The sequence below is a fragment of the Ictalurus furcatus genome, chromosome 9, assembly GCF_023375685.1.
Source record: "Ictalurus furcatus strain D&B chromosome 9, Billie_1.0, whole genome shotgun sequence".
NCBI classification, from domain to species: Eukaryota; Metazoa; Chordata; class Actinopteri; order Siluriformes; family Ictaluridae; genus Ictalurus; species Ictalurus furcatus.
In genome coordinates, this window is record NC_071263.1 from 6,141,480 (window position 1) to 6,168,226 (window position 26,747).

Below are 26,747 nucleotides of genomic sequence, written 5' to 3' on the forward strand. Positions count from 1 at the left end.
CATTTTTAACAAACCTAGTTTCTTTACTTTTTTCCTAAAAATTGTAAACTGTTGTATAAAAGCAATAGAACATGCAAGGCCATATGTTAACATACTCCCTCTTGTGTTTCCTTGTTTAAATGCCACTGCACCATCAGTATAAATTAGGCAATTAAGTTTTTAACTTTGGCTCCTAATGATGGCTCAACATAAAACTGCACTGTCTAGAGGCACAGGGAGAGAAACACCAACAACCACCAGCTAATCTGACATTCATTAAAACTTTACACAAAACTAACTGCAAGGCAATGAACATATGGATTTACATTAAACTTAACAGATACGGTTAAAATAAATAGCATTGAACCTAGTACTAAGAGTAGTACTAAGTACCTAGTACTAAGACCACTAAACAGTGGAGATGGGTCTGAAATACAGCTTAAGTACATCAGTTTAGTTATATTATTTTAGTATTACGTCAATTTTTATTTGTACCAGTGCCACCATTTCTTTTATGGAAAAAATACAACTAATTGTATAGTAAAATAATCAAATGAAATACAATTATAATAGCAACCATAATAATAATATGGCAATTAATACTATCTGACCTCATGTACAAGGCTTTGTGCACGGTCTGTGAGGGGGAAGGGAGGACTTGGCTGGTTCATGTGTAGTGCCACAGCATTGTGGATGTTGAAGGCCTTCTGAAAGTCAGGCTTCTGAACGAGCTGCAACACCAGCTCCACGTCCTCCTGACTCTGCGCATCACCGAGACAGTGCTGTACCTGCTTCAGAGACATCAGCAACTCCTCCAATTCTGTCCACAGACGCACACAAACATGCATAGACACGTACACAGACAGGCACGCATGCAAACACAAAAATAAAATGATTTAAAAGACTGCTCAGCTGGACGCGAGTTCACTACATTCAATAAATGCCTCTCAATTATTCAACCATAAATAAATGAATAGAGACTCGACGTTGGCTCTCCACATGGTGTTCATTAAAAAAAGTCTTCAACGGATAAATGTGTAAAGCACAGGCTAAATCCAAAGCACCCTTAAAGCATAGCTTAAATTGTTATAGCACAATTTAAATACAAATCAATATGAAGTATGCCACCTTTATAGTATGATCTCGTTTACCGTTGCAAATCCTCTCTTCTGAATGAAGACCTTAAGAGCGTGTCTAGGGACTTTACACAGGAGGAGGTGAAAGGGGAGTTTATTTGTGCGCTGGGTGGGTGGCTGATGCTGCATCTCTAAATCTTGTGACCTACTGTAACTTTTAGGGAATAATAAAATAGTCTTCATTTTCCAGAGTAGTACAATCCATATGCAAATGTATAAGTCGTAACAGCTGAGGAATGTAGATATAATACAGAAGAAACAGAATCAAAGCCTGTGAGAGTGGCCAAACAATAGAGCCAGTGCATGCCGAGACAGAATAAGGAGTTTTTTTGTTTTTTTTAATTAAGCTAGTACTTACAGGGGCCCCTGCTCCCATTCTCAGGAATTCGCCATCACACACTCACAAAGTCACACACTCACACGGTGGGGCAAGGCTAGTGTGTTAGTGTTGGGGAGTCCTAAACCTAATCTTTTTTTAAAAAGCCACCTTCGAAGGCTGTATATGGATGCAGGAAGAAATCTAGTCATGTGTACAACGAAGGAGTGCATGTACCTCACGCCGCCTTCTGAGGGGTGTTCTACATGTTGCTGCTTTTTGAAGGCATTATACATTCATCCTTTCCAATTAAGTGATTCTAATTAACTCCAAATAAAGAGGAGCTGATGTCAAGGATTTCCTTGACATCATCTTGGTTACATCCAACTGAAGCCATGATCTTCAAAGAGCTGGGCTATGGGGTATGGGGGACAGAAGCCCTTTCTCATGAGGAAAAACAAAAACAAAACATAAAAGCCCAACTAAATTGCCCTAAATCATGTGGATAAATGGGTGTTGTGGGCTTATAAGACCAATGTAGAACTTTTTTGGGCATAATAGACCTTTATCACAGTCCACATATCGTCACTTCCGGGGCTCATTAATGTAAACTGATTTCTGCTCTGCAGTAGCAATGGATGCACGAACATTTACTACATCGCTTCGAGATCTTTCTCACAGCAGAAACATTTGTAAGATTGTCAAAAATCATTCTCAAGCCAAGATATCCAAACTTGAGAAGGGTTATAAATTCTATTATGAAAACTAAATCTTCAACTATGAAGGTAAGTTTCAATTTAACGTTAGTTAAAGATGGCTAACAGGCTAACTAACTGGCTAAACCATGTGATGAAATTCCTAATGTTGAAAAATATATAAAACCAACTCCCTCCTCCATCGTGAGCTGCATCAGTGAAGATAAGAAGGAGGAGTACAGAGGCGTAGTGGAGAACTTTGTCAGATGGTCTGAGGATAACCACCTTCAGCTCAACATCGGCAAGACCAAAGAACTGATAGTGGACTTCCGCCGAAACAGAAAGCCCCCAACACCTATTACCATCCAGGGGGAGAAAATAGAGATGGTGGACTCGTACAAGTTCCTGGGAGTGCACATCAACAGCAAGCTGGACTGGTTGGAAAACACCGAAGCTCTCTATCGGAAGGGACAGAGCAGACAGTTCTTTCTAAGGAGGCTCAGGTCGTTTGACGTGAGCAGCAAGCTACTACAGATGTTCTATCAGTCTGTAGTAAACAGTGTGCTGTTCTTTGCTGTGACATGCTGAGGAGGTGGAATTAAGGCTGGGGAGGCTGACAAACTCAACAAGTTAGTGAAGAAGTCCAGCTCTGTTGTTGGTCACAAATTGGACAATCTGGAGACAGTGGTGGAGAAGAGAATAAGAAACAAAATCAGGTCCATTTTGGGAAACCCTCTTCATCCACTGTATGCTGAGCTGCGGCAGATGGAGAGCACCTTCAGTCACAGGCTCATCCCCCCCAGGTGCAAGACGGAACGCTTCAGATGTTTCCTTTGTGCCGACAGCCATCAGGCTGTACAACACTTAGCCACACCCTCCCTTGACCTTACCTTACTTTTGACTACACTACAAATACATTGCTACACTGTTTTCATATGGGTACCACACTGTACTTTTTGCACTGCTCACACATCACATCACTGCCACAAAGTTTTTGTTACACGTCCACGCTGATCATACCATACAGCTGCAATATGTATATAGTATTGTACATATGCGATATGTACATGGGCTACTTGCATAGTTGGACTGTACATTGTTGCTTGCTGTATATACTGTTCATATGTATGGGTGTGTGCATACAGATATATATAGATATATATGTATAATGTATAGAGAGTTTGTGCTTATGTCTATACATATTTACACATCCTGTATATACTCTTTATAAATACCTGTATTGTTCTCCTTACTATCTCTTTTAACTCTTCTTTCTTTTCTTTTTGTCTTTTTTTGACTGCTGCTGTGACACCCTAATTTCTCCATCTGGGGATTAATAAAGTATTATCTTAACTTATCTTAAAAATAAGAGGGATCATAAAAATCCCATGTTTTTCATTTAGTACTGTCCTGAATACACTATTTCACATAACAGATGTTTACATATGGTCCACAAGACAAGATAACTGAATTTATAAAAAATTACCCCATTCAAAAGTTTACATACCCTTGATTCTTAATACTGTGTCGTTACCTGGATGATCCATGACCGATGGCTTGTCAGAAATTAATCTGATGGAGTCAAACTTTGGGATGGTACCCAAAGGTTTTTTGCTGTTCTATCAGTGCCCTGCTGTGTCATCAAGAGATGTTGTCAAACATGCAGAAGCCCCAACTTTCCCTACACTTCCTCTGGACGGGTGCATATTTGAAGTAAGATTTTAATTTGTCTATCACGTAATGCGTCTACCACAATTTACATCAAGTAGATTCCGTGAGGTGTGTCATGTGAGTGGTGAAACCTCCAACCAGGCACTAGCTGCCCAAATAATTAAAGGGGTTTGGCAGACTTCTGCAATGAAGCGTGGACTGGAACTAGAGCCTGAAGTCCTACTTCAATACTCTGACCTGACGAATGTGAATGTTTCACAGTGTGGGTTTGTTGTACATCCTGATGCACCACACGCTCTGATGGCAGAGTTTACGATCCGACTGAGAACCCTCCCTTCGGACTTGCAGAGGTGAAATGCCCTGATGTTGATGAATCAGGTAACATGTCAAAATTTCAATGGTCAAGCAAAACTGAAGGAACGCCACAAATACTCCTGGGAGGTTCAGGGACAGCTCGCAGTAACAGGTCTGAGTTGGTGTGACTTTATAACAAACACCAAAACTGATGTCACCATCCAGCAAATCGACAGTTTTATTGACTTGTTTTTCTTTAATACATACATGAATGTGTATGTTACCTCTCAGAGTTGTTAAACTAGTGGTGGTGATGAACTTTAAAGGGGGGGGGGGGGCATTTCCTCAATTCTTAAAGATTCTGCTAAATGTTTATTTTTGGTCTATAACATCTCTTTCTACTAACGAAGTATCTTTTAATATTATATATATTAAGAAAAGATAGTATCATTGTAAATGTATAAATGAAGGAGACAATTTAACATTTAACTTTTTAATAGTGAGTATTGGAACAATGCAGTCAATATTTGTATTAAATCAGTTTTTAAAGAACTCGTTACAACAATAAATGCAATAAAGAAATATTTACACTTTTTACATGTATTCTGTTGTTTGCAACTTGTTTCAAATTTTTTTGTACAATTTAAACCATAAACTCAGTTCATTCTTGAAAGCAAAATTAAGTAATGAAATTACATGTTTGATTGAGGGTACGTTGTGTGTTTTTGTACAAAATGATTACAAAACATCTTCGTTTACATCAAGGGGCCTTGGTAATTAGCCATTAAACAGCAGTTTGCCCAGATCTGGTTCACTGTGCCTGTGAGGGTGAGACGAATGGTAGAGTCCCAGATGTGATTTTCTTTAATTTGTCGAATGACAATCCGTAGATGTGCTATTGCTTGTGTGCGTTTAATCTCTTCTTTTGTGAGTTAGGCTGCTTCTTTGAGTGGAGGAAATATAAGTCTGGCTCCCACATTTTCAAGCAGTTTCTCTATGGTAAAGCACTTATCTGAGATACAACAGTCTCCAGGCGCCAGCAGATCCAAAAGTCCCAACTGCTTTGTTATCGCTCTGTCAGAGATGGATCCAGTAAATAGCTGAGAAACAAAGGTTATGACCCCACACTGAGCAACTCCAATCAAGCCTTTAAAGGTGGGGTAGTTTTTATAATGGGAAAACATCTCGAACTGCAGTGTCAGTGCTGTGGGGTTTTAACACCTGATCTCAGTACAGTCTAAAATTACACAGACATCTGGGCAGTACTTCTGAAATTTTGCTGGCATGGTTGCCCTGACTTGCTCTTTTGTCATCCATATACGCAAGGATCCCAAAATAAGATACAGAAAATTTGCCCAGGCTATGATAACTCTGATGATTGTTGTTGTACTCACATTGAAGAGATCTGCCAAGACCTTCTCTCTTAGACCTGCAGACACGCAACAGCAACAGAGAAAAAACCTCATCAGTGAGCTGAAGCTTCCTTTTTGGGTTTGATCCTGAAACTGCCTCAAGACCCTGTCTCTGTGCCTTTGACCAGTATACAAGGTTTGATGCAGATGGTTCAAGAGATTCCCAGAAGATCCTGAAAACCCTCTCTGAAGAAAAGCGTGTGTAAAATCGGAAATAGTCATCGGAGAGACAAAATCGATCTATGTGTATGTGAGTGACGGAGAGAGCTTGGACCTTAGCCTCCAACTCTCATTCTCTCCACTGCAGCATCCAAAAGACCTGGTGGCGCAGGTCCGTAACAGACTGCAGGCTGTTCATCACTGATCTCAGATCCACTGCAATTTTGTCAATTTTTGTTCCAGTACATTTGGTCATTTTTGGGCAACATTTCCCCAGTTGTTCCATTTGAATCTCTGTGGTAGAACTCCATGCTTCAGGCGTTTTTATGAACGGTTGTTGACGAGTAGTCAGACTCTGTGAAATTCTGGCTTCACACGAACGTACTTCCCTTTAAAACTGCAAAACATTTGCCTTCATCCAGCAGACTACCATGAATCCACCTTTTCTTTGTTTCTTCGTCAGTTGGAAAAGAATGAAAACTGAGACAGGGTTGTTTAGTGGAACTATTAGAGCACTATTAGAGCAACAACAATTCTTCACTGTGCTCACCGCCACTGCTACAGACTAGAGTGGAAGCTTTTTCCGTTAGTATGTGCAGCTTCCGCTTTGCGAACACGGAAGTGTGATAAAGGCCTATTCTAAAAGATGTGTTTGGGGAGAACAATCTTACTACCCAAAAAACACCATAGCCACAGTGAAGCATGGTGGTGGAAGCATCACGCAATGAGGCTGTGTCTCTTCAGCTGAGACTTGGGGTCTAATCAAAACACCTGCCACATCTATTTTTGCACAAATCCTGCAGGCCCCTGATAGTTGAAGATGAAGAGCAATTTCACCGTCCAGCATGACAATGACCCAAAGCACAAATCGAAGCCAACAAAGAACTGGGTGCCAAAAAAAGGAAATCTATGTTTTGGAATGGCCTAGTCAGTGCCTGGATCTAAATCCTATCACAAATCTGTAGAATGACTTGAGGGCTGTGCACAGGAGATCCTGTTGCAATTTGATAGATCTGGAGCATTTTTGCAAGGAAGATGTGCTACGTTTGTACATTCTGCCTTTAACAGATATAGATCAGCTCAGAATTAGTCTCAACTGAGATGTCCCTTTCTTTGCACGTGCCTAAGAACACGCACCTGGCCACAGAGCAGCCGCGCAGCTAGCTGACCAATTATATTTGGTCTCTTTCATATGTGGGAGACAACAGAAAAAAAGCGCTTTAATTTCTTCACAGATACCATCAAATTAAAGGTGAATGTCTGCACTTTCAGCACATTCATAATTTAATTTTAACCATACTGTAGAAAACAGCTAAAATAATCACTGTTGATGTCCAAATATTTATGGATCTGACTGTACACTCTGTCTACATTTTTAGCAACACCTGTACACCTGCACATTGATGCAGTTATCTAGTCAGCCTATCATTTGGCAGTAGCACAATACAAAACATCATGCAGCTAGAGGTCAAGAGCTTCAGTTAATGTTCACATCAAACTCAGAATGGAGAAAAAGTGTGACCCCTGTGACTTTGATGGTGGCATGGATGTTGGTACCTCAAGGGCCGGTTTGAGTATTTCATAAACTGCTGATCTGCTGGGATTTTCACATAACAGTTTCTAGATTTTACACAGAATTGGGCAGAAAACAAATAAGTGAATGAGCAACAGTTCTATGGGTGTCTTATCAATACTGATAAGAGAGGTCAGAGGAAAAAGGCCATATGGGTTTGAGCTGCCACGAAGGATATACAGTAGTAACTCAAGCAGTCACACTTCACATCCGTGGTGAGCAGAAAAGCATCTCAGCATGCACAAAACATTGAACCTTGAGTTGGATGGGCCACAACAGAACAAGACTACATTGGGTTCCACTAATGTCAGCCAAGAACCCTCCGCTCACAGGATGTTTTTTTTGTTTTTCACACCATTCTGTGTAGACTTTACAGACTGTTTGTGTGAAAATCCCAGGAGATCAGCAGTATCTGAAATACTCAAACCAGCATGTCAACCCTAAAGTCACAGAAAACACATTTTCCCCCATTCGAAAGTTTGGTGTGAACGTTACCTGTAGCTCTTGACCAGTTTCAACATGATTTTTTTTATGCATTGTGCTGCTGCCACACGATTGGCTGATTAGATAACTAATCACAGTGAGTGTATACAGACACAAACTGAGCTGTGCTAAAATGACAGAGGATGAGGTGGCCAAAACCACAGCTTTGCAGATACCCTTTTAATGGTTGAGTAGTCCCCAAGAGGAAACTGTTTATATTTAAACATATATATATATATATATATATATATATATATATATATATACAAAATGTTCCTCACTTACATGGATCACATAGATAAGATTTATAGACTTGGGTGGGGGAGAATAACTGTTGATACATTCATCTGAATTCAGTTCTTTGCTTTTATCAAAACATTATACAAAATTTGCCATGCTCTCCTCCTCTTGACATCAAGAACTCTGTTTAAACTATATATTAATGTCTTTCATTTGTATCTTTCATGTGTTTTGGTTCCATTCAATTTCTGTCATTTTTTCTATTTCTTGTGACTTTTTTCTTCTTCTCACAGTTAAAACATGGCTTGGGTCATGACATGAGATGATTAATTTCAGCAAGCAGTACTCTTCAACATACAGTCTGATGTTCATTCATGTTTATTTTTCTACAAAACATGTATAATACAAGGATATTATCCATTTACTCATGCTTCTTGCTGCTGTTTCGAGTCAGCACGCACTCTACCACACTCGCACACCATAAAGAGCATCAAAACAACATTTAATGTTTGAATTTCGTGATTAAAAAAATACATAATTTGGAAGCCGAGACTTTCTTCACAAACAGCACATTATAAATTTCGACTTTAAATGGTAGAGCACATCACATAGACACAATGGTGTGAATAAGGTCTGGGCGACGCAAACCACGACATTGACAATATGAAGCAGGCCGATGCTGCACTCATCAGGGCTCGTAATACACAGCGCAAAACAGAAGAATTCAATTCTAAATGAAAGATACACTGCTTGACATGTTGATTTTATTTGTTTGCGTCTGTAGATTAATTTGATCATTTGATCCAAGATGAAGCGAACACATTCGTGCGGGAATTTCCCGCATTATAAAGCTGAGCTTTGTGGGAATGGTTTAAATTAGGTTCAGTCACCTCAATCTCGTGCCAAAAATCAAGCCCTGGGAGTGATTGACAGCCAATAGTAACCAAATCCACAGTAAAGTTAAGAATGTAAAGATGACGTTTAATTGGTTATGTAACGTTGGATAGAACGGTGGACCAGTCACTGTATCAGCTCACAGCAAGAACATACTGTGCAGTAATTAGCGAACGTTTTGTAGAGAAATGAAAACAGGTCGCACCACAACAATTATTTCCACTCACACAAATGCTCCAAAATATATTTTGAAGTCGCACAGATTAAATTTCAGGAGCATATGCGACCAATATGGTTGCAATTTCAAGCCTTGATACTGTACGTTGTAAATAATAAATACAAAATTAAGTACATGTAGTTTTGCTTTCATCAGTTCCTAACTTTTCAGACACCCTGTATAACATCCTCGGAGCAGTCAAGGGGCAAGAGTCTTTATAAAGGACCCAACAGTGGCAGTTCTGAAATTTAAACTCAAAACCTTCCAGTGCCTCAAACAGAAACTTAGTCACTGAGCTACCACTGCAATGGTCATTACTCACCCAGTAGTCGTGGTGCCCCGCCGAAGCCCTGCAGCTGCACTAGTGACATGCCAGGACCCTCCAAGGGCTCAAAGGTGGGGTTGTCAATGCCCACCTTGGGGTTCTGTGCCAGCTTCTTGAGGCGCATGGAGGAGTTGACATCGAGCTCTTGACGGTTACGACCTTCCTCTTCTCTTCTCCTGCGGTCCTCCTGCTGTTGGCGAATGCGTTCCAGCTGGGCGCTGCGCCGTACAGGCAACGTGCGAGCTCCCAGTTCACCTGGGCAGTCCACAGCCATCTCCCTGTGCCAGTGGCCAGAAGAGTCCAGGGCTTCGCTGGTGCCTGCTGCCCTGTCTTCTGACTCACTTACATGGCCATTCATGTGGGAGGTGGTCATAATGCAGGCGTGAGGTTCACGTGGAAAGGTGTGTGCGAGAGATGCAAGGCTTATGAGGGACAAGTTCTGCATGATTGGAAACCTGAGGCCATGACAGCCTGGTCAGAGTGTTTGCTCCACCTGAGGAGAGGACAGGAAAGGAGAATTAAACCTACTGATAAAAATATATAAATCAGTAACAAGAATTAAGCTTACTGATGAAACTGCACACCACAGTAACTCCTTACCCTGTAGACAAAAAGAAATTAGTGGGGAGCTTTGAATTTCACCATCTGAATGAAGCATTATTATTAATATTTTTACACGTCTCCTCAGTGATAAAACCCTCACATCAGGACAAAATAAAATTACCACAGGAGGAGTGAGTTTCTAGTTGATTTTATTTTCTACGGACCCGGATGATTGCGTCACATAGCCATATCATCATGCTCCATTCACAACTTGCTGTCCAAGCTGTTCGTGGAGACACTGGATTAGAGAACTGACATTGGCTCTTATTTCACCTTCTACAGTGCATAATTTAAATAAAAGATTCAAGGAATCCGGTCAAATCTCAGTACGTAAAGAGCAAGGCCATGGTAGCATGGCCTGTCTGCAGTCCTGACCTGTCTTGAGAATGTTTGGTGCATTATGAAGCACAAAATAAGGCAACAAAGGCCCCGTACAGTTGTGCAACTGAAGAAATGCATAATGGATGAATGGGGGAAAATTCCACTGGAGTCTTCGGTTTAAACTCTGAATAAGTGTTATTAAAAGAAAAGGTGATGTTACACAGTGGTAAGCAATCGACTGTTCCAACTTTTTTGGAGTGTGTTGCAGTCATCAGATTTGAAATGAGCGTATATATTTTTTTTTTCAAACCTTAAATTCACAAAGTAAAATATCTAATAATATGTTATTAATGTGTTTTCAATAAAGTACATGGTGAATTGAATTTGCAAATTACTTTGTTTTTTGTTTGTCACAACTTTTGTGGAATTAGGGTTGTATTTAGACATTAATGATCATGTGATTCCTAGCAGCTTGTTCATAAATTGTCCATTCATTTTCATTTGTACAGAGAGAAAACAAAACAGGACTTGAAGTGAAGGAGGTACAAGAGAATGCAATCTAAGCTAGTACATTCTGATGTTATCAAAAATATATATCAGTAGTATATGTCCGAATCTTCAAATTCCCCACAAGGGAACTCATTGAGGCTTCAGCCATTGGTACATTATCTGGGAAAATACTGGTTTTTCATGTCGGATGCTGCGACAGATACGTGTGCTGTTTAATGTGTTCCAGACATGTTTTCTTCAGCACAGAAATGACATTTTTACATTTAAATCCTTATCTGTAAATGTTAGAAATTCACACCAGTATTTCCATTTTACATAAAGGCTCGTCCTGACAGCAAGTGAGTCTCCATTAAACTTCAGTGAATGAGCGCGAGTCCACGCATGTGCATCAAACAGCACGCGAAAGAAAAGGAAGCACAATAACTGACTAAAATATTCATTGTGATCAAATATGTTGTTTGATGCAATATATAAAAATTGACCTTTTAATCCAACTAATCAATTAATCGAGGAAATAATCAACAGATTAATCGATTATCAAAAATAATTGTTAGTTGCAGCCCTACCATTCACCCCAACCATGATCTGTTTACTCCGCTACCATCTGGGAAACGCTATAGGAGTCTTCACTGTCACACTAGCAGCGTACTGTGAATTCATGCGCTGAAGTGTACACAACCAGTATGACTTCATCCTGAATTCAGACACTGAACTGTATACCCAAACTCTGAAGCATATTTAAAAAAAATTTAAAAAAGTAAAAAAACAACCTGTATTGTACAATATTAATGCTGTTTGCACTATTGTCTCTTGTTATTTGCACCACTATGGTACTTGCCCTTACACCTCATTCTCAACCTGGCCTCCTTGCACATTACTGAGTAATCACTACATGAGTCCATATTTTTATTTTTAATAAATAAAGATAGAGAACAAAGATAGATAACATTAACTGAATTCTAAAAAGCCTCCTTTTAGTCTCACATTCACTCACCACAAACACAAGCATTTCTACTCCATCACTGACATCAAACTGGTAATATATAATATCAACTTTTTTATATATTAACATTAACTGGATATGAAATATACTACTCTACAAATATATTTTTCTGTGCAAAATATACTTTGTCAACTCATCTTCATTGAAATCTTTTGACAGTGTACTGGCCCTTTAATTCAGCACGAGCACACACACAGAGTTGCAGTCAAAATTATTCAACCCCCATTGCAAATCAGGTTTTGGTCAAAATTTACAGACTTTCTACTGTTTGCAATGAACAAATCAAACAAAAGCAATTGAAATAGTTCAACACAACGAATGCTTCAAGTGGTTTCCCCAAATTCAACTGAAAATGCAACTAATGACATCTCCACTCTCAAAATTATAAAAATTATTCAACCCCCTGAACTGAATCCCTCAACAGCACAAATATGCAAAACAGGTGTTGTCTCAAGCTAATCAAGGGCTTCATTAGTTGTACCAGGTGTGCTTGAGCTGGAACACATGAAATACCTGAACTGGCTAGGGGCAGAAAGTGTATGAAATACCTGGACGGGGCAGAAAAAGGAATCCATCAACGACTTCAACCAGATTTCTGAGAAGGCAGGTTGTGAAAAACCCTCGAGTGACACCAAAAGACCTGCAGCAAGACTTGATGACAACAGGCACTGAGGTTTCAGTGATCACAGTAAAGCGCATATTAAACACAGAAGGTTTCCATGCCAGAACTCCAAGACGTACACCACTACTGACCCGAAAGCACAAGAAAAGTCGGCTCAAAGTCATATAAATAAGCCACAGAAGTTTTGGGATTCTGTTTGGGTGTAGCAATGAAACATACCTGGGACTTTTCTCACTTAAAAAGTGATCAGATCTGGTGATCTTCCACTATTTCCTCCTGATGAAGTCCTTTGTTGTGTTAGCAGTGTGTTTTGGATCATTGTCTTGCTGCATGATAAAGTTCCTCAGAATTCAGATATAATGTTGGCTGACAGAATATTTCTGTAGATTTCTGAATTCATTCTGCTGCTACCATAATGAGTTACATAAATGATAAAGTTAGTGAGCCCGTTCCAGAAGCAGCCATGCAAGCCCAAGCCATGACACTACCTCCACCATGCTTGACCAATGATCTTGTGTGTTTTGAATCATAAGAAGATCCGTTCGTTCTCCACACTTTAGCATATCTATCACTTTGTTAGATATTAACCTTGCTTCCAAAACCTTGGTTTCTGCCTCATCTCTGTGTTTGTGTGAATTACAAAATCGGACTTTCCAATTTTTACTCGAGTGGTTTGGCCTCTATATTTCTGCTCTCATAGTCTACGTTTACATGGACAGCAATAATCTAATTATTGACCTTATTCTGAAAAAGAATATATTGTGATTAAGGTGTTTACACGAGTTGCTTTTAGAATATTCCTTTCATGTTCCCGTTATACCTGTTATAGAAAATAGATTGATTAACTGCACATGTCATTACGTCCCCACACCAAGCCGTTCCCTCCAGAATTTCATGTATCGACATACAGCTTGTCTTCGTTATGGTACCGTATACAGTTTTGGGTGTTTTTATTTTTAATTTTACGAAAGCTTCAAGTGCAATTAATTATTTGTCATGCTATACGTGCAAATATAGACTGCTTGAAGCCATGGGCTGCGTCCGAAACCACGTACTTGCATATATTTCAGCTACTATATATTAGGTAAGTGCTGGTTGATCATTCTTAACATCAAATGCAGTATTCACAGGTGAAACCCAGGGCTAAAACCATTCAGACCTATTAATTGTTTAAACAATCAATCTAACAGGGCACACCTAGGCAACAAGAAACACTTGCAAAATAAATAAATAAATAAAGGTGATATGTTCAAATTTGTTTAACACATCTAGATATAAATACCAGGAAATGACAGCTGAAATTCTGATCTGTCATCTCATTCATACATGCGCGCATGCATACACATACAGTTGTGCCCAAAAGTTTGCATACCCCTTGCAGAATCTGCTAAAGAGGGATCATATAAATACCATGTTATTTTTTATTTAGTTGGCTAAAATGTCTGAAGTCCATGGCCCCATGGAAGAATGATCATGTGACCAGCACGCTCTCTATATATTTCAACTCTATGGGATGCGCAGAATGGGGCCTCTGGTGTTAACACATTGCAACTGCATTAGATGCATATTAATAGACTGCTGCTACCCATGATGTGAATTGGACTTTTCCACAATGCACATCGCCACATTTTTGTCTCGCAATGCATGGTGTCACACCCCCACCAATTATTAAACAGTACCTGACTGAACGTATATATGCACTGAGAGCGTCATTCTTAACATGCCAATAGTGTATTGTGTATAGACTGTATTTTTTCCAAGACCGATGTTCATCCACTTATAAAGTGGCTTTTGAATCACTATTAGAAAGACATTTTAGCATGATCAATATTCAGCCAGCTGTTAATATTGCTCGTGCCCAGTGGTGATGGTTACCTTTAAGATTTTGTTGTAGCCACTATGCTCAAGACACACATATTTATGCTCATAAATAAAGTTACACTCATTCATAAACAGCAGTTATTTTTACTCATGATATCAACTATTGTTGTACAAATGTGCCAGTTCATTCAATAAAATTCAAAATCGAGGATTTTAGTTCCACTGCAGAGCCTGTTGTGTGTGTGACAGACCAGAACTGCCCTTAATCTCTGTTTTCCCTTCACATTACAGGTGACACACTTAACCCTAGTTCCATCCACAGTCTTTGAGTAATACTTGATCTAAACCCCTTACAGGTTAAGCCTACTTTACTATCCTCTTAGACTTAATTAATAAGAATTATTAGTTAATTCTTCACTTGAAAGCAAAGTTTTTATAGATGAACTGCAGCATTTAACACAGACTGGGAGTGACACACCTACAGTTATGTCACACACAAACCAGCAGAAGCGATCACACAGGAGCAGCTATAGTCATGTGACACCCCAGTGAGAATAATGGATAACCTTTGTCCTTCTCACCGCCCCTCCTCCACAACCCAGTACATTCCTGCTTTTACTAGACACGTTCTGCAGAACGGAAGCGCTAGAACATACCAAAGATATGTTACATGTTATTAACCTACTACCTTAAAGTTTACTTATTCAGAAACAAGCTCAGCAGTTATGAATTTATTCAACTCCCTTTTGTTAACTCAGCTCAGCTTTCATACGTAGCAAGAGCTTTGCTTCTGACTTCTTCAACCAAAACCTTCATAATCTCCTGCACCATTCTTCATTCACTCCCCCCTCTTCACAGCCTTGTCAAGTAGATCAACTCTCATCCTCTTCTGCCCCTCTCTTCTGGGAAGAGATTACTTAGGCATGCCACTGTCCAATACATCACCATAGCAATCGTTTTATTACCAGCTGAGGGGTCCCAAGGTTTGAGAACAAGAGGAGGAAAAACCCCTACAAACAGAGACAGACACACATGCTCGGAGGTACACATACACCCCCACACCCTACTCTCTCTCTCTCTCTCTCTCACACACACACACACACACACAGACACAAACAGACACACACATGCAGAGGACAGACACATGCTTGGAGACACACATACACACAGACACCCCCACACCCTACTCTCTCGCTCTCTCACACAAACACACACACACATACATACATACATACATACAGAGGACAGACACAGAGACACAGACACATGCTCGGAGACACATACACACAGACCACCCCCCACACCCTACTCTCACACACCCCCACGCCCTCATCTCTCTCTCTCACACACACACACACACAGATACAGAGGACAGACACAGAGACACGAGTAAACACTCACAGAGACACAAGTAAACACTCACAGAGACACAAGTAAACACTCACAGAGACACAAGTAAACACTCACAGAGACACAGACACACACAATGAGCCCTTATGCAAGAATACGGAACAGTTCAAACTTGCATAGCAACTTATACATGTCAGCTGTGGATGGATTCATCCGGCAACAACTGTGTGCAAAACCATTAAATGTAGGTTTCAAGCATGTAAACGCAAACATCACTGAGTGAGAAGAATGCTGATAAAAGAACAAACTCATCCTCAAAAGGGAAGAATGCTAAGCAGCCTGGGAACGACATTCTTCAGTAGATCAGACAAGCATAAGGGGCCTATTGTAAGCATTGCATGCCCTCTGTGAATGTGCGAAAGAGAGAGAGAAAATTATAGACTAATTTACACTGTAACAAATTATATAAGGTTATAAAAAAAAACTCACTAGGCTCATTGAACTCTGAGCTTTTGATAAGATAAAACTGTGACTCAGGAAAATCCAATTAAGTTTTCCTACAAAACTAAAGAGGATTGCTGCTTTACCTATCCACCAAGAGAGACACCTCAACACCCCAATGAATGAACAACAGTTTCCACATCGGAACTCCGGGTGATGTCATTGTAATGATGTTTTTGATTAGTCAAATTCCTCCTCCTGATTCTGATAAGAGCCAAGATGCCACAAGTCTGTTTAGCTTGGACGGTTACTGTTACTGCAACGACAAAGGCTTTAGAAAACATAATAACAGCATTAACATCATCATTAACTGCTCATTCGACCAACACTTACAATGAGATCAAAATCAAATCATAAAGCTTTCCAAACAGAGTACAACCCTGGCATAGCACTTTAGGTTTGATTGGAGAAGCAGATGAGGGCCAAGACTATATTCTGCTGACTGACATATGTGTCCTGATATACCTGATATCTTCCAAACAACAAGCTTAATCATGTCTGGAGGATCCACGCCCTCTCTTCATGGCACAGCACTTAGTGCATGTCTCAAGACAATAACGAACTAAGAGCCACAGACCATCTGCCACTTGAGAGCTTAAGTAGTGTACTCCAAACTGCCCAGATCCAAACACCTCCTGGCTGGCAATAACACAAGACAATGATGACATGTAGATTTAAGACTTACTTTTCCTTCATGAACCATGCAAACTGTAAAAAAATTCTACAGAGATCTGTTAAAACGGTACTCCAAATGTTATTAAAATGTAAATGTACCCCTGGGATGAAGCAGGAAGCTACAGCATGACATGTCTGAGCAAGTAGCTTGATCAGCAGGTTCATGACTGTGTGCAGGTGTTTTAAGCCCCAACAGGTGCAGGGGGCAAAACCGACAGGTGTGTCAGAACTGACAACCAACTAAACTAACTAAAAATCAACTACAACTAAATCAACTCTGTTAGGAACCTAAATAGCATGATGTTACATTTCTGTCGTATTGTCAAAATTGTTCCTATTATATTGTCCTACATCTCAACATGCTATAATCACTGCTAGTTAAAAAGCAACTTTTGTTTATCTCAGTTGCAGGGACCACCCTCTGTTCCCATGACTCCTGCTATCTCCCAGACTTGAGTATCTCAAGCTAAAGCAAACAATTCAATGCCACAAAAGAGGAATAATGCAGAGCATTCATGTGAGTCACCCATGGCTGTCCTTGGCCTAGTGATATTAGCATACAGCTTGCTCAGGGTGGAACACTAACACTTACAAACATGAAACGACTGGTCCTGAGGTGTGGCGGGGTGAAGAGACAGGCAAAACATTCAAAACGTCACAGACAATGCTCGAACATATCCTCTTGCCATAGGCTCATTTCAGAAATGACAAAATTCGCTTTTCAACCTTTGTCACAGAAAATGAGTTTATGCTAGAAAAGCAAGACATACCTATCAAGCTTGCACTTGTATGGCTGCTGTTTTAGAAGAGAAACAGACCAGGATTGTTATCTTCTCCAAAGCGCCTGCTTAACATTCCAGCTCTTCTGGCTTACGCACCAAAAACTCCAGATTCCAATGCCTTCATCATCTCAGCAAGTACCACGGAGTACCAGGAAGGACAGGAGTGAGAAAGTCTGTGTGAAAGACAGGGGGTAAACCCTGGCCAGAACAATGCCTTAATGCGCTGCTGTGTGAGGTTATGGCCTATTCACAGACAATCAAGTCCATAAAGCAAACTGAAATGTACACATATTTTCTAGGCTTTTTCAGCAACATAAAACATAAAATTACATGGCCAATGTACAGACCAATTTGTACAATTTGTCTTGCTTTAATTACAAAACTGTACATTTATTATTTATCAAAATATATAATCAGGACCATTTAACACACATAATTATTGATAATAACAAACCTTGGTTAAGTCAAGAGTAAAAGAACAGCAGTAACATTGAACTGCAGGTTTGAATACATTTCTTGAGTAGGGGCTCAAAGCAGAGTGGCTCTGAAAGAAGTTTTTTTTCCCCCACCATCTAATACAGGCTGTAAACATTGCTAATATATAAACCATGAGCAAACTTAATGTTTCATGGTAATTTCTGACAGAAAAGTGCAGAGTTGACATTTGGCAGTGTTTCGATTTGTAAGAGCGAGCTGAAAGAGGTGGTAAATAATTGAAAAGACCAATAGGTGAGAAACCTAACCTGCTTTGCAATGCTCCTTATGTCTCCAAAACATTAATATTCAAAAGATCATACATAATGCCAGACCTTAATTAATTCCAGTGTTTTCTCCATTTTTATATAATGAAACTTGCCACGTTGCTCAATAATGGCACAAAGATCTTAAACAAAAGCTAATCTTGTTTGGTGTGCAGTCAGTTTTGCGAGGGGAAAAATATTTATAGTCTGCTGACTTGCTATATCCTTTGTGAGATGTTGGTAATTTCCTACAAATTCATGCTAACGTTTGGATTCCCAAATAAATCCAAGCTGCATTTCCCACAGTCTGAAAACTACTACGAGTTTTCTTTTCCACTCCTCAGTGATCTCGGAAACACCAGACACTGAGAGGGATTAGAATCGCTTAAAAGCTGGCAAAAAAAAATTGCACAAGGCCTATCTCTTAGCACAGACACATAATGCAAAATTTGTTAACCATTTCACATGCAAAATGCCATGGAGGCATAGCAAGTAGAGCTGGACTCTCATAGATCATAGGTTACTGGAGATCTCCGTGTTCGTATCAGGGTACTACAGGTTCTTCCCAGGTCACAAAAACATGTTGATAGATGGAGTGGCTAGTCTTAAAGTCTCATGGTATGAGTGTATATCTGTGTGCGTGTGTGAGATGCCCTGCAGTGAACTGGCATCCAATCCAAGGTGTATTCTTGCCTTGCACCCAGTGTGCAAGTCTGCATAGATTTCGGATCCAGCGCTACATTGACAAAGATTAATTAGACACTGAAAATAAAAAAATTCCTCAAGCATTTAAGCCAAACATTTTGAGAAAATCTACTCTTCAAGCAAATCATGAGGATCTCTGTTAGCATCGAAGTAGTTCAAAACACAGTTTTAATTCATTTTATCTGCTATTTTGGCTGTCAAAAAAGTTAGCTACACTGTTTTAAAAGGGGCTCAGAATTAGCACACATTTGTGAGCTAATGTATGCTGAAGGGAGCAAACAGCAATTTCCTCCAATGATCTTCCCTGTGACACAGCAACTCAAAAAGATGTGGTTAGCTGGCTTCACATGTCTCGGAGGTCTCGTGTTAGCCTTCATCCTCCCCGGTTGGTAGCTGATGTGTGATAGGGGAGAGTTAGATAGTGTTTGAGAATTGACCGGACCAAATTAGGGCAAAAATGGCGAAAATGCATAACTAACTAACTAACTAACTAAATAGTAAAGACATGTCACAGTTTTTGCACAGTATATTGGTATAGCACAACTTGGGTGTCTCACTAAGGGTGTAACAATACACAAAATTCAGTAGGAATTTCCAAATATGTGCCTTAAGTACAGTAACTAAAACCTAATAAAACCCCATTCAGACTCTTAGCAGCATATAATGAAACAAAAGCTATGCCTTAAAGTGGATCAAAATGAAACATGTATAAGTGTTCATTCCCATGACTCTAAAGCACAGAGCTTTTCTAAACTTTGCAAACTTTTGTGTTATTCTGCTGTTAGCTGTGGTGATCTTTTTAGCCTGGATTTAATCAGAGAGGAAATGCTGCCTACATATAGTACTATACAATCTATTGAATAATGTTTTTTGAGGAACGTGACGAAGAGTTCAAGGTGTTGACTTGGCCTCCAAATTCCCAAGATTTCAATCCACACAAACAAGGGACAAAAACAAGTCAGATCCATGGAGGCCCCACCTCGTTGCTTACAGGACTACAGAAAAGATCTGCTGTTAATGTCTTGGTGCCAGATACCATAGCACACCTTCACACATCTTGTGGAGTCCATGCCTCGTGGAGTCCATGCCTCAATGAGTAACAGATGTTTTGCTGGCACAATGTTAGGCAGGTGGTTTTAAAGTAATGGCTGATCGGTGTATATTCATATTTAATATTGCACAAGAGTGCTTCTGTACTGAATATCAGCACAGCTCGATTGCGAGTGTGAAACTGCTTTTATACAACAGGTCTATAAACAACAAATTAGGGGTGTGCGATATGTATCGTCTACGATAATATCTTAATAGTTATTTTAACGATGTGTGAGCGGACATTATCAAGCATGTCACCCACTTTGCAAAAACCAATCAAAAAAATAAATGTCTTGAGAGTCCACGCGGTCACTGCATGAACAGACTACTAGGATAGACGACTGCACGTGGGCATCGAGAGTGCATGCTTTCACTGCGTGATGTAGCCTATTACAATGCAGTGTGCAAGTTAAGCTAGCATAACTGCTTAAAAATGCATGACTGAAGTTAGAAATTAGGAGATAAAATACAGACACCACGAGCCTCACAGTCTACGTCATTAAATATAATCGCTAGACATGGGTCAACCTCACTCACATGCAGGTGGTTCCGCTTTGAAAAGATGGATGTTGCTCAAAAGACGGCAATCTGCAAACTATTTTGGAAATCAGATGCCATTAAAGACAGCTCATCAACTAACTTGTTTCACCACCTGTAAACTAACCACCGCACAGAACATGAAGAGCATGAAAATCTTTTGGAGTCAGCGGTCCACAACACGTCCAAACCAGCCCAGGTACGAGTACAAAAACACTCTCAGTAAACTTCAGCTGAATCATTCTGCAAAAAAGAGCCTTACAACAAGAAAATCAACAGATGGCAAGACATAAACACCGGTGGTTTTTGTAATGTTTTTACTTGAATGCTTCGGTTTTAAGTAAATTAATAAGACCTCTTTTCTTTAAATATATTATTTCCATTAATATCATTAGTAAGTAGCAATTAATATCCTATTAACAAGAGCAAACTATTAAAATATAAGACTTTCATAAAAACACATTTTTGAAGGATGCAGAATATCGTCTACTTATCGTTATTGACAAAACCCCAGAAAATATCAAGACATCATTTTTCTGTCAATACCGCATGCCCCTACAACAAATTAATAGCCACAGTCGCATAGAGCACTGGGTGTTGCCATTTATGAAAGCCAACATACAGACTGACTGAAAGCCTGTATATTAAGTGTAGAAATGGTTTAATGTAATGAACTAGAACTGGAAGTTTATCTAGTGAACACAGACAAGGGAGATGATAAAACAGTGAAATGTAACACTGCAGTCATATTAAATATCAGCACTCTTCGAACACCACTTGTCCAATCAAATTAATTAATCTCAGGAGAGAACCGGAGAGTGCCTGTGTTAAAATCAATAAAAATATATCTATTTTTAAATATATTAATTTACTTTCTAATTACTACCACTCCAGAGGCATTCAACCACCTTGAGAAAAGAACAGTGAAAAGGTCATTTATGTGGAAATTAGACAACTGATTTGTAAAAGGATTATATTCTAAATCCACCGGTATGGGTTCTTGTGGTGGTTGTTGTTTACATCAAAACATTAAATGTTGTTTACATTAAAAATCTCCCATCCAGTTTCCGGTGTTTTGGACTTGAGCAGCAAGTCTGGTGCAGTGGGTAGTGTTACCACCTCACAACTCCTAGGTCCTGGTTCAATCCTGAGCTCGAGTTACTGTCTGTGCAGGGCCTTGTAGGCTGGTGCTGTAGTCATTTTCTCTGTTCTTGATTTTCCATTTTAAAATTTAACAATAAATGATTTAATCACCCAGAACCATTAACCTAAAAAAGGCAAGTAAAACAAGCATTTCCCCTATTTCAGTTTTAAGGAGAGTACAGCAGGGTATAATAATATCAGCTGTACAGTGACAGTTATGAAAACTCAGCTGGATGGTAAATTTTAAAGTGATTCTGCAGTAATACACAGTAAAAAGTAACTAGTCACTGGATACCGTAGCAATGTAATATCATAGGGACTAGGGCTGCAACTACCGATTATTTTCATAATCGATTAGTTGGCCGATTATTCTCTTTTTTCATTAATCGGATGGGGGGAACTTTCAGTACCATTTTTTTCATTTATTTAAAATAAAATCCACAAAATGAGTGTTACAAATATAAACTTCAGACTAAAACTTTACACAACTGTTTGTCCAAATATATAAGACTGAAAAGAACCCAATACACACAGCAGGATATATATTATTCATTTAGGACTGTAGTTTTAATTCAGTGCTTTTTGTGTATCCATAAAAATAATGCATAAATACTGCATAAAAATAAAGCATGAAGTTTATATTATATAATAGTATTTATGCATTAGTTTTTATGGATGCACAAAAAGCAAAGAATTAAACTACGGTCCTAAATTACTAATAAAAACCCACTTTCACTGCACCTTGTGGTTTTGTTACTCACAAATATGCCTGTTGATATTATTTTGGATATAAACATAAGTTTGTGCTCGTGCATCATTGTCCTACTTCCGCTGCACACAAACTCCGCTTTATAAAGTTTGATCTTCTCCGTGGTGTTTAATATAAAATGCCCGCCTGCCTTAGAAGACTTGGAGGTCGCACACTTTCTTCAGCAGTCACTTGATTACGCTTCCGTCTGATGGTGTCTAAGGTCATGTTGGGAATAAAAGGTAACGTTGACGAACAGTAAACTGAAGGAAATCATTGTCCTTGACTCTGGGTATCTGCTAAAGCTAGCGACGTCACATTACGTGCATATGACGTCATGTGCTATCGACTGGGAAATGGCTTATACTTACAGTTAGTAAAAAAAATTGCTATTGTTCCATTTGGGATGATATTACCTTTCTAAAATTCATACACTAGATGGCAGAGTACATAATGCATAGTGTACGTGTATAGTACTTCATTTGGGACAGGACTTTAGTATTTACTCTCTGATGCATAATTTTGGTACAGAAGTAACGTAGTGAGTAAATGTACCCCGTACCGTGGGCAGGCCAACTAATACGTAATGAGATTCATTGACAAAGAATCTCAAGTCTTGAGCCTTGAGAGTTTCACTCATTTTAATGAAGCTATAACACTGTGATCTAACAAACTTGAATAATTATAAAATCAGTATTAATTACTGTTTAATACTAACCTAAGATTACAGTCAACATTACAACTAAAGAAGAAATCATTTTAAGTTGTATATTAAACATATTAAGACCCCTGACCCCCACAAAAATACATTTTATATCTGCGGGAAACACTGGAAAGTCCTCACAAAACAACTTAAAATTAAATTACCTCATCCATAGCAACCAATTCAATGCAGAAACATTTACCTTTGTTCACAGTTGCCTTAAATATTGACTTTCATCACATCACTTTCAAAACACTTTGTAGGCTCATCAGACTGGTATGCTAAGCAATGACATTTAAGGTAATATAATTTAACATCAACACACAGGTAGCTCACATACCAGTGACAACTGCAAGTCACACTTTCACAGTGACGGCATAAAACCTAGGCTCGTTTTACTAAACTGAAAACTAATTCAATTATTATTTTATTATTATTATTATTTTTACAACCAGTTACAGGAAATATTAGCAAGATAATCTAAAGTTGTGAAGATAGTCAACTAATAGCAACACATAAAAGAGCCAAATTAATTTTCTGGAGCAAAAATAATAATTTTTAAAAAATCCTTAAAGGTCACAAGATATGAACCTGTAAGTTGAAGGCTGAAATGAAGTGCAGGATACTTATCATTACAAACTGACACCTTCTGATATAAAGTATCTGGCACATGTACCATGTGTAGGTCCGGGGAATATCTTTCAAGAACTGTGGAAAGCGAATTTAAATCAGCACATAATCAAAAGTGTTACTGTCCACATTCCAGCCAGATTCATGAGGAACAGTTAAGAAACATCAATAAATTATAATAAATTTACCTGTAATCATGTAAATTTATTTATATATATATATATATATATATATATATATATATATATATATATATATATATAAATCATTTTAAAGGGCAAAGATAATGTCCATATTTCCACTGAAGGTCTAATTTATACAAAAATATTTCCCAATTTTTGTCAATATTAAAGGATTTTCTGTCAAACAAAAATATATACTCAAGCTTAGTTATTGTTCCTTTTTTCCCCTCTCAATGTCATAAACAATCAGATCACTACCAATAGGAAGTACACGAAAGACTTAAATAGTACTTCCATGAAACCACTGGGACATGACAGTGTGAAACCAGGCTAACGTCGAAGTGATCTCAAAGCTTGTTTTAGTTTTAAGTTCTTCCACCAACTCCGAGATTCACTGCTTGATATCTGATGGCCTTTTTTATTTCACACCGACATTAATGGAAGGAGACACTTATAGATTAGTATTGAGTATTGGCTGATACCCCAAGCTCTGATATTGGTATTCAATTGAAAATGGAGAAGAAGAAAAAAAAGCATGACCGGTGCATACCTAATTACTGGTTACACAACATCATCAAGAAATAAAACTTGTAGAGAAGAAATATTAGCCAAGAACACAGATGATTGTAATGACGTTGATCAAACCACATCAAATCAGACTGATAACAAGGAGTGAATCCAGTCTAGGAAAGCACTATTAATTGTATGTGTGTCTTAAATCCAAGATACTTAGTCTGGTGGTGTAATCACTGTATTATGAACTGAGTTCATAATATCCTGACATAGAGTCTAGTTTAAGACAGCCTTTAACAATAAATAAGTCATTTATCACGCTGCAGTTAACTAATCCTTAAACCCCAAAGAGACGGTGGTCTAACACTAGTAAAATAGTTTAATCCACTACGAAGATCTGAATGAAGAAATCACAATCCCTGCGTTAGAAACGGACTTTAAACTGACTGCCAGTCAAGTGAATAGTAACCAGACAAAGACACTTGACTATCAGATTCTGTCTGATCAATTTAATTGGTACTTCTGTGTTCATATTTTAATCAGTCACAAACTTCTACTTACATATTTAGCGAGCTCGCTAGTTATCATGTTGCACGCAACAGGTTACTTTACTAGCTGCTAACTAGCAGTGTTATGTTAGCACAACGATTTGTTGTACCACACTGCCCAATATCCAATAAAGCGGTATTCAGAATATCTGGATAAATTACTAACTTACTGCAGTTCAAAAGTAAAACCCCGTACCTACTGTTGCCTTTCATAACCAGTGACCTACGGGTTGAGCACAGCTTAGTTTCACGTACAAACACCACGGAACTCTAACAGGAGCTAACAGGCTAGCAGCTCACATCTCCTCCCCTGCTCAGGCGCTTGCTCTTAGCAACCTGTTGCCCAAGAACTGAAAAACCAAACAAACCCTTTCTGTCAAGTAAAAGTGAAAGAAGAGAGATTGTTCGCTGTTTACCTCTTGATTAAGAATTGTGACTCTTCAGCTTTAGGTACGGAATATTCCAGTGTTCCAATTCTTCACAATGTAAGATTATCCGATGCGATCACGACATATTGTGGTAACGCGAGTTTGAAGGAGTTCACACTGAAGTGGCTCTACAGTGCCACCTCCGGTTCCGTCCCAAACCATGTTCTGCCCTTGCTACTCCCACAGACATGTCCGCATTACGTTTACCACGCTTCCGTTAATAATAAATGTTGTATATATATATATATATATATATATATATATATATATATATATGTGTGTGTGTGTGTGTGTGTGTGTGTGTGTGTGTGTGTGTGTGTGTGTGTGTGAGAGAGACTTTACATTTTGAATATTGTAGAACTTTGGAAGAAATGTATGCTCAGGGGAGGGGGGTACCTTGACGTAATTGCAGTATTTTACAATCTTGAGGCAAGAGTTCTGCTACTTCTCAAATGTTCAAGTTCAAAATGAACGCTTCAGCTAGAAACGCAGAAGAATCGGCAAAAGCTAATGTGCTAAAAGAAAAAAAAGCAAAGAACAAGAACAGTATTCAAAGTACAAGAACAGATGGACTCTAAGTATTAAAGGACTGCAAGAAAAAAATGAACAAAAACATAAGACAACAAGTCTTCCAGCTGCTGTCTAGGACAGCTCTTGTTCTAGCAGGCGCGGACTGACCATTGGGAAGTTTGGGAATTTTCCCTGTGGGCCGGTCTGGTGAAGGCCAGTCTTTTCCCCCCAACCCCGGCACTGCATATAGCCTATATACAGATATTCAATAGGTCATCTTAACAGGTAAAATTAAGTTTCAGGCGATCATTACATTAATTAGGATTCCTCCATCAGGTGGAAACCTATTATTATTGTTCTCTTATTATTATTATTATTATTATTATTATTATTCTACTTATCTCCCTAAAGTGCCCAATAACTCAAGATCTGAATGGTAAAAAGTTTAGAAATTTGGCACATTGATACTACAGGCCAGGAATCAAATAAAAATTGCTCGATCTACGGTGCATCTGGAACGTATTCACAGCGCTTCACTTTTTCCACATTTTGTTATGTTACAGCCTTATTCCAAAATGGATTAAATTCATTATTTTCCTCAAAATTCTACAAACAATACCCCATAATGACAACGGGAAAGAAGTTTGTTTGAAATCTTTGCAAATTTATTAAAAAGTAAAAACAAA

The 26,747-nt window shown here is 38.8% G+C and overlaps 1 protein-coding gene across 3 annotated transcripts in view; it reads right to left on the reverse strand.

Moving 5' to 3' along the window:
• Positions 1-25,727, reverse strand: part of pals1a (protein associated with LIN7 1, MAGUK p55 family member a) — a 34,780-nt gene extending 9,053 nt beyond the window's left edge. The window contains exons 1-4 of one of the 3 annotated variants that reach the window (XM_053633634.1): positions 25,540-25,727; positions 17,571-17,755; positions 9,392-9,887; positions 591-799 (exon numbers count right to left, since the gene is read on the reverse strand). In XM_053633634.1, the coding sequence (XP_053489609.1) occupies positions 591-799; positions 9,392-9,839 (657 nt within the window). In that variant the 5' untranslated portion in view covers positions 9,840-9,887; positions 17,571-17,755; positions 25,540-25,727. The other 2 variants (XM_053633633.1, XM_053633635.1) reach the window with 2 other exon arrangements.
• Positions 25,728-26,747: the final 1,020 nt, after the last annotated feature.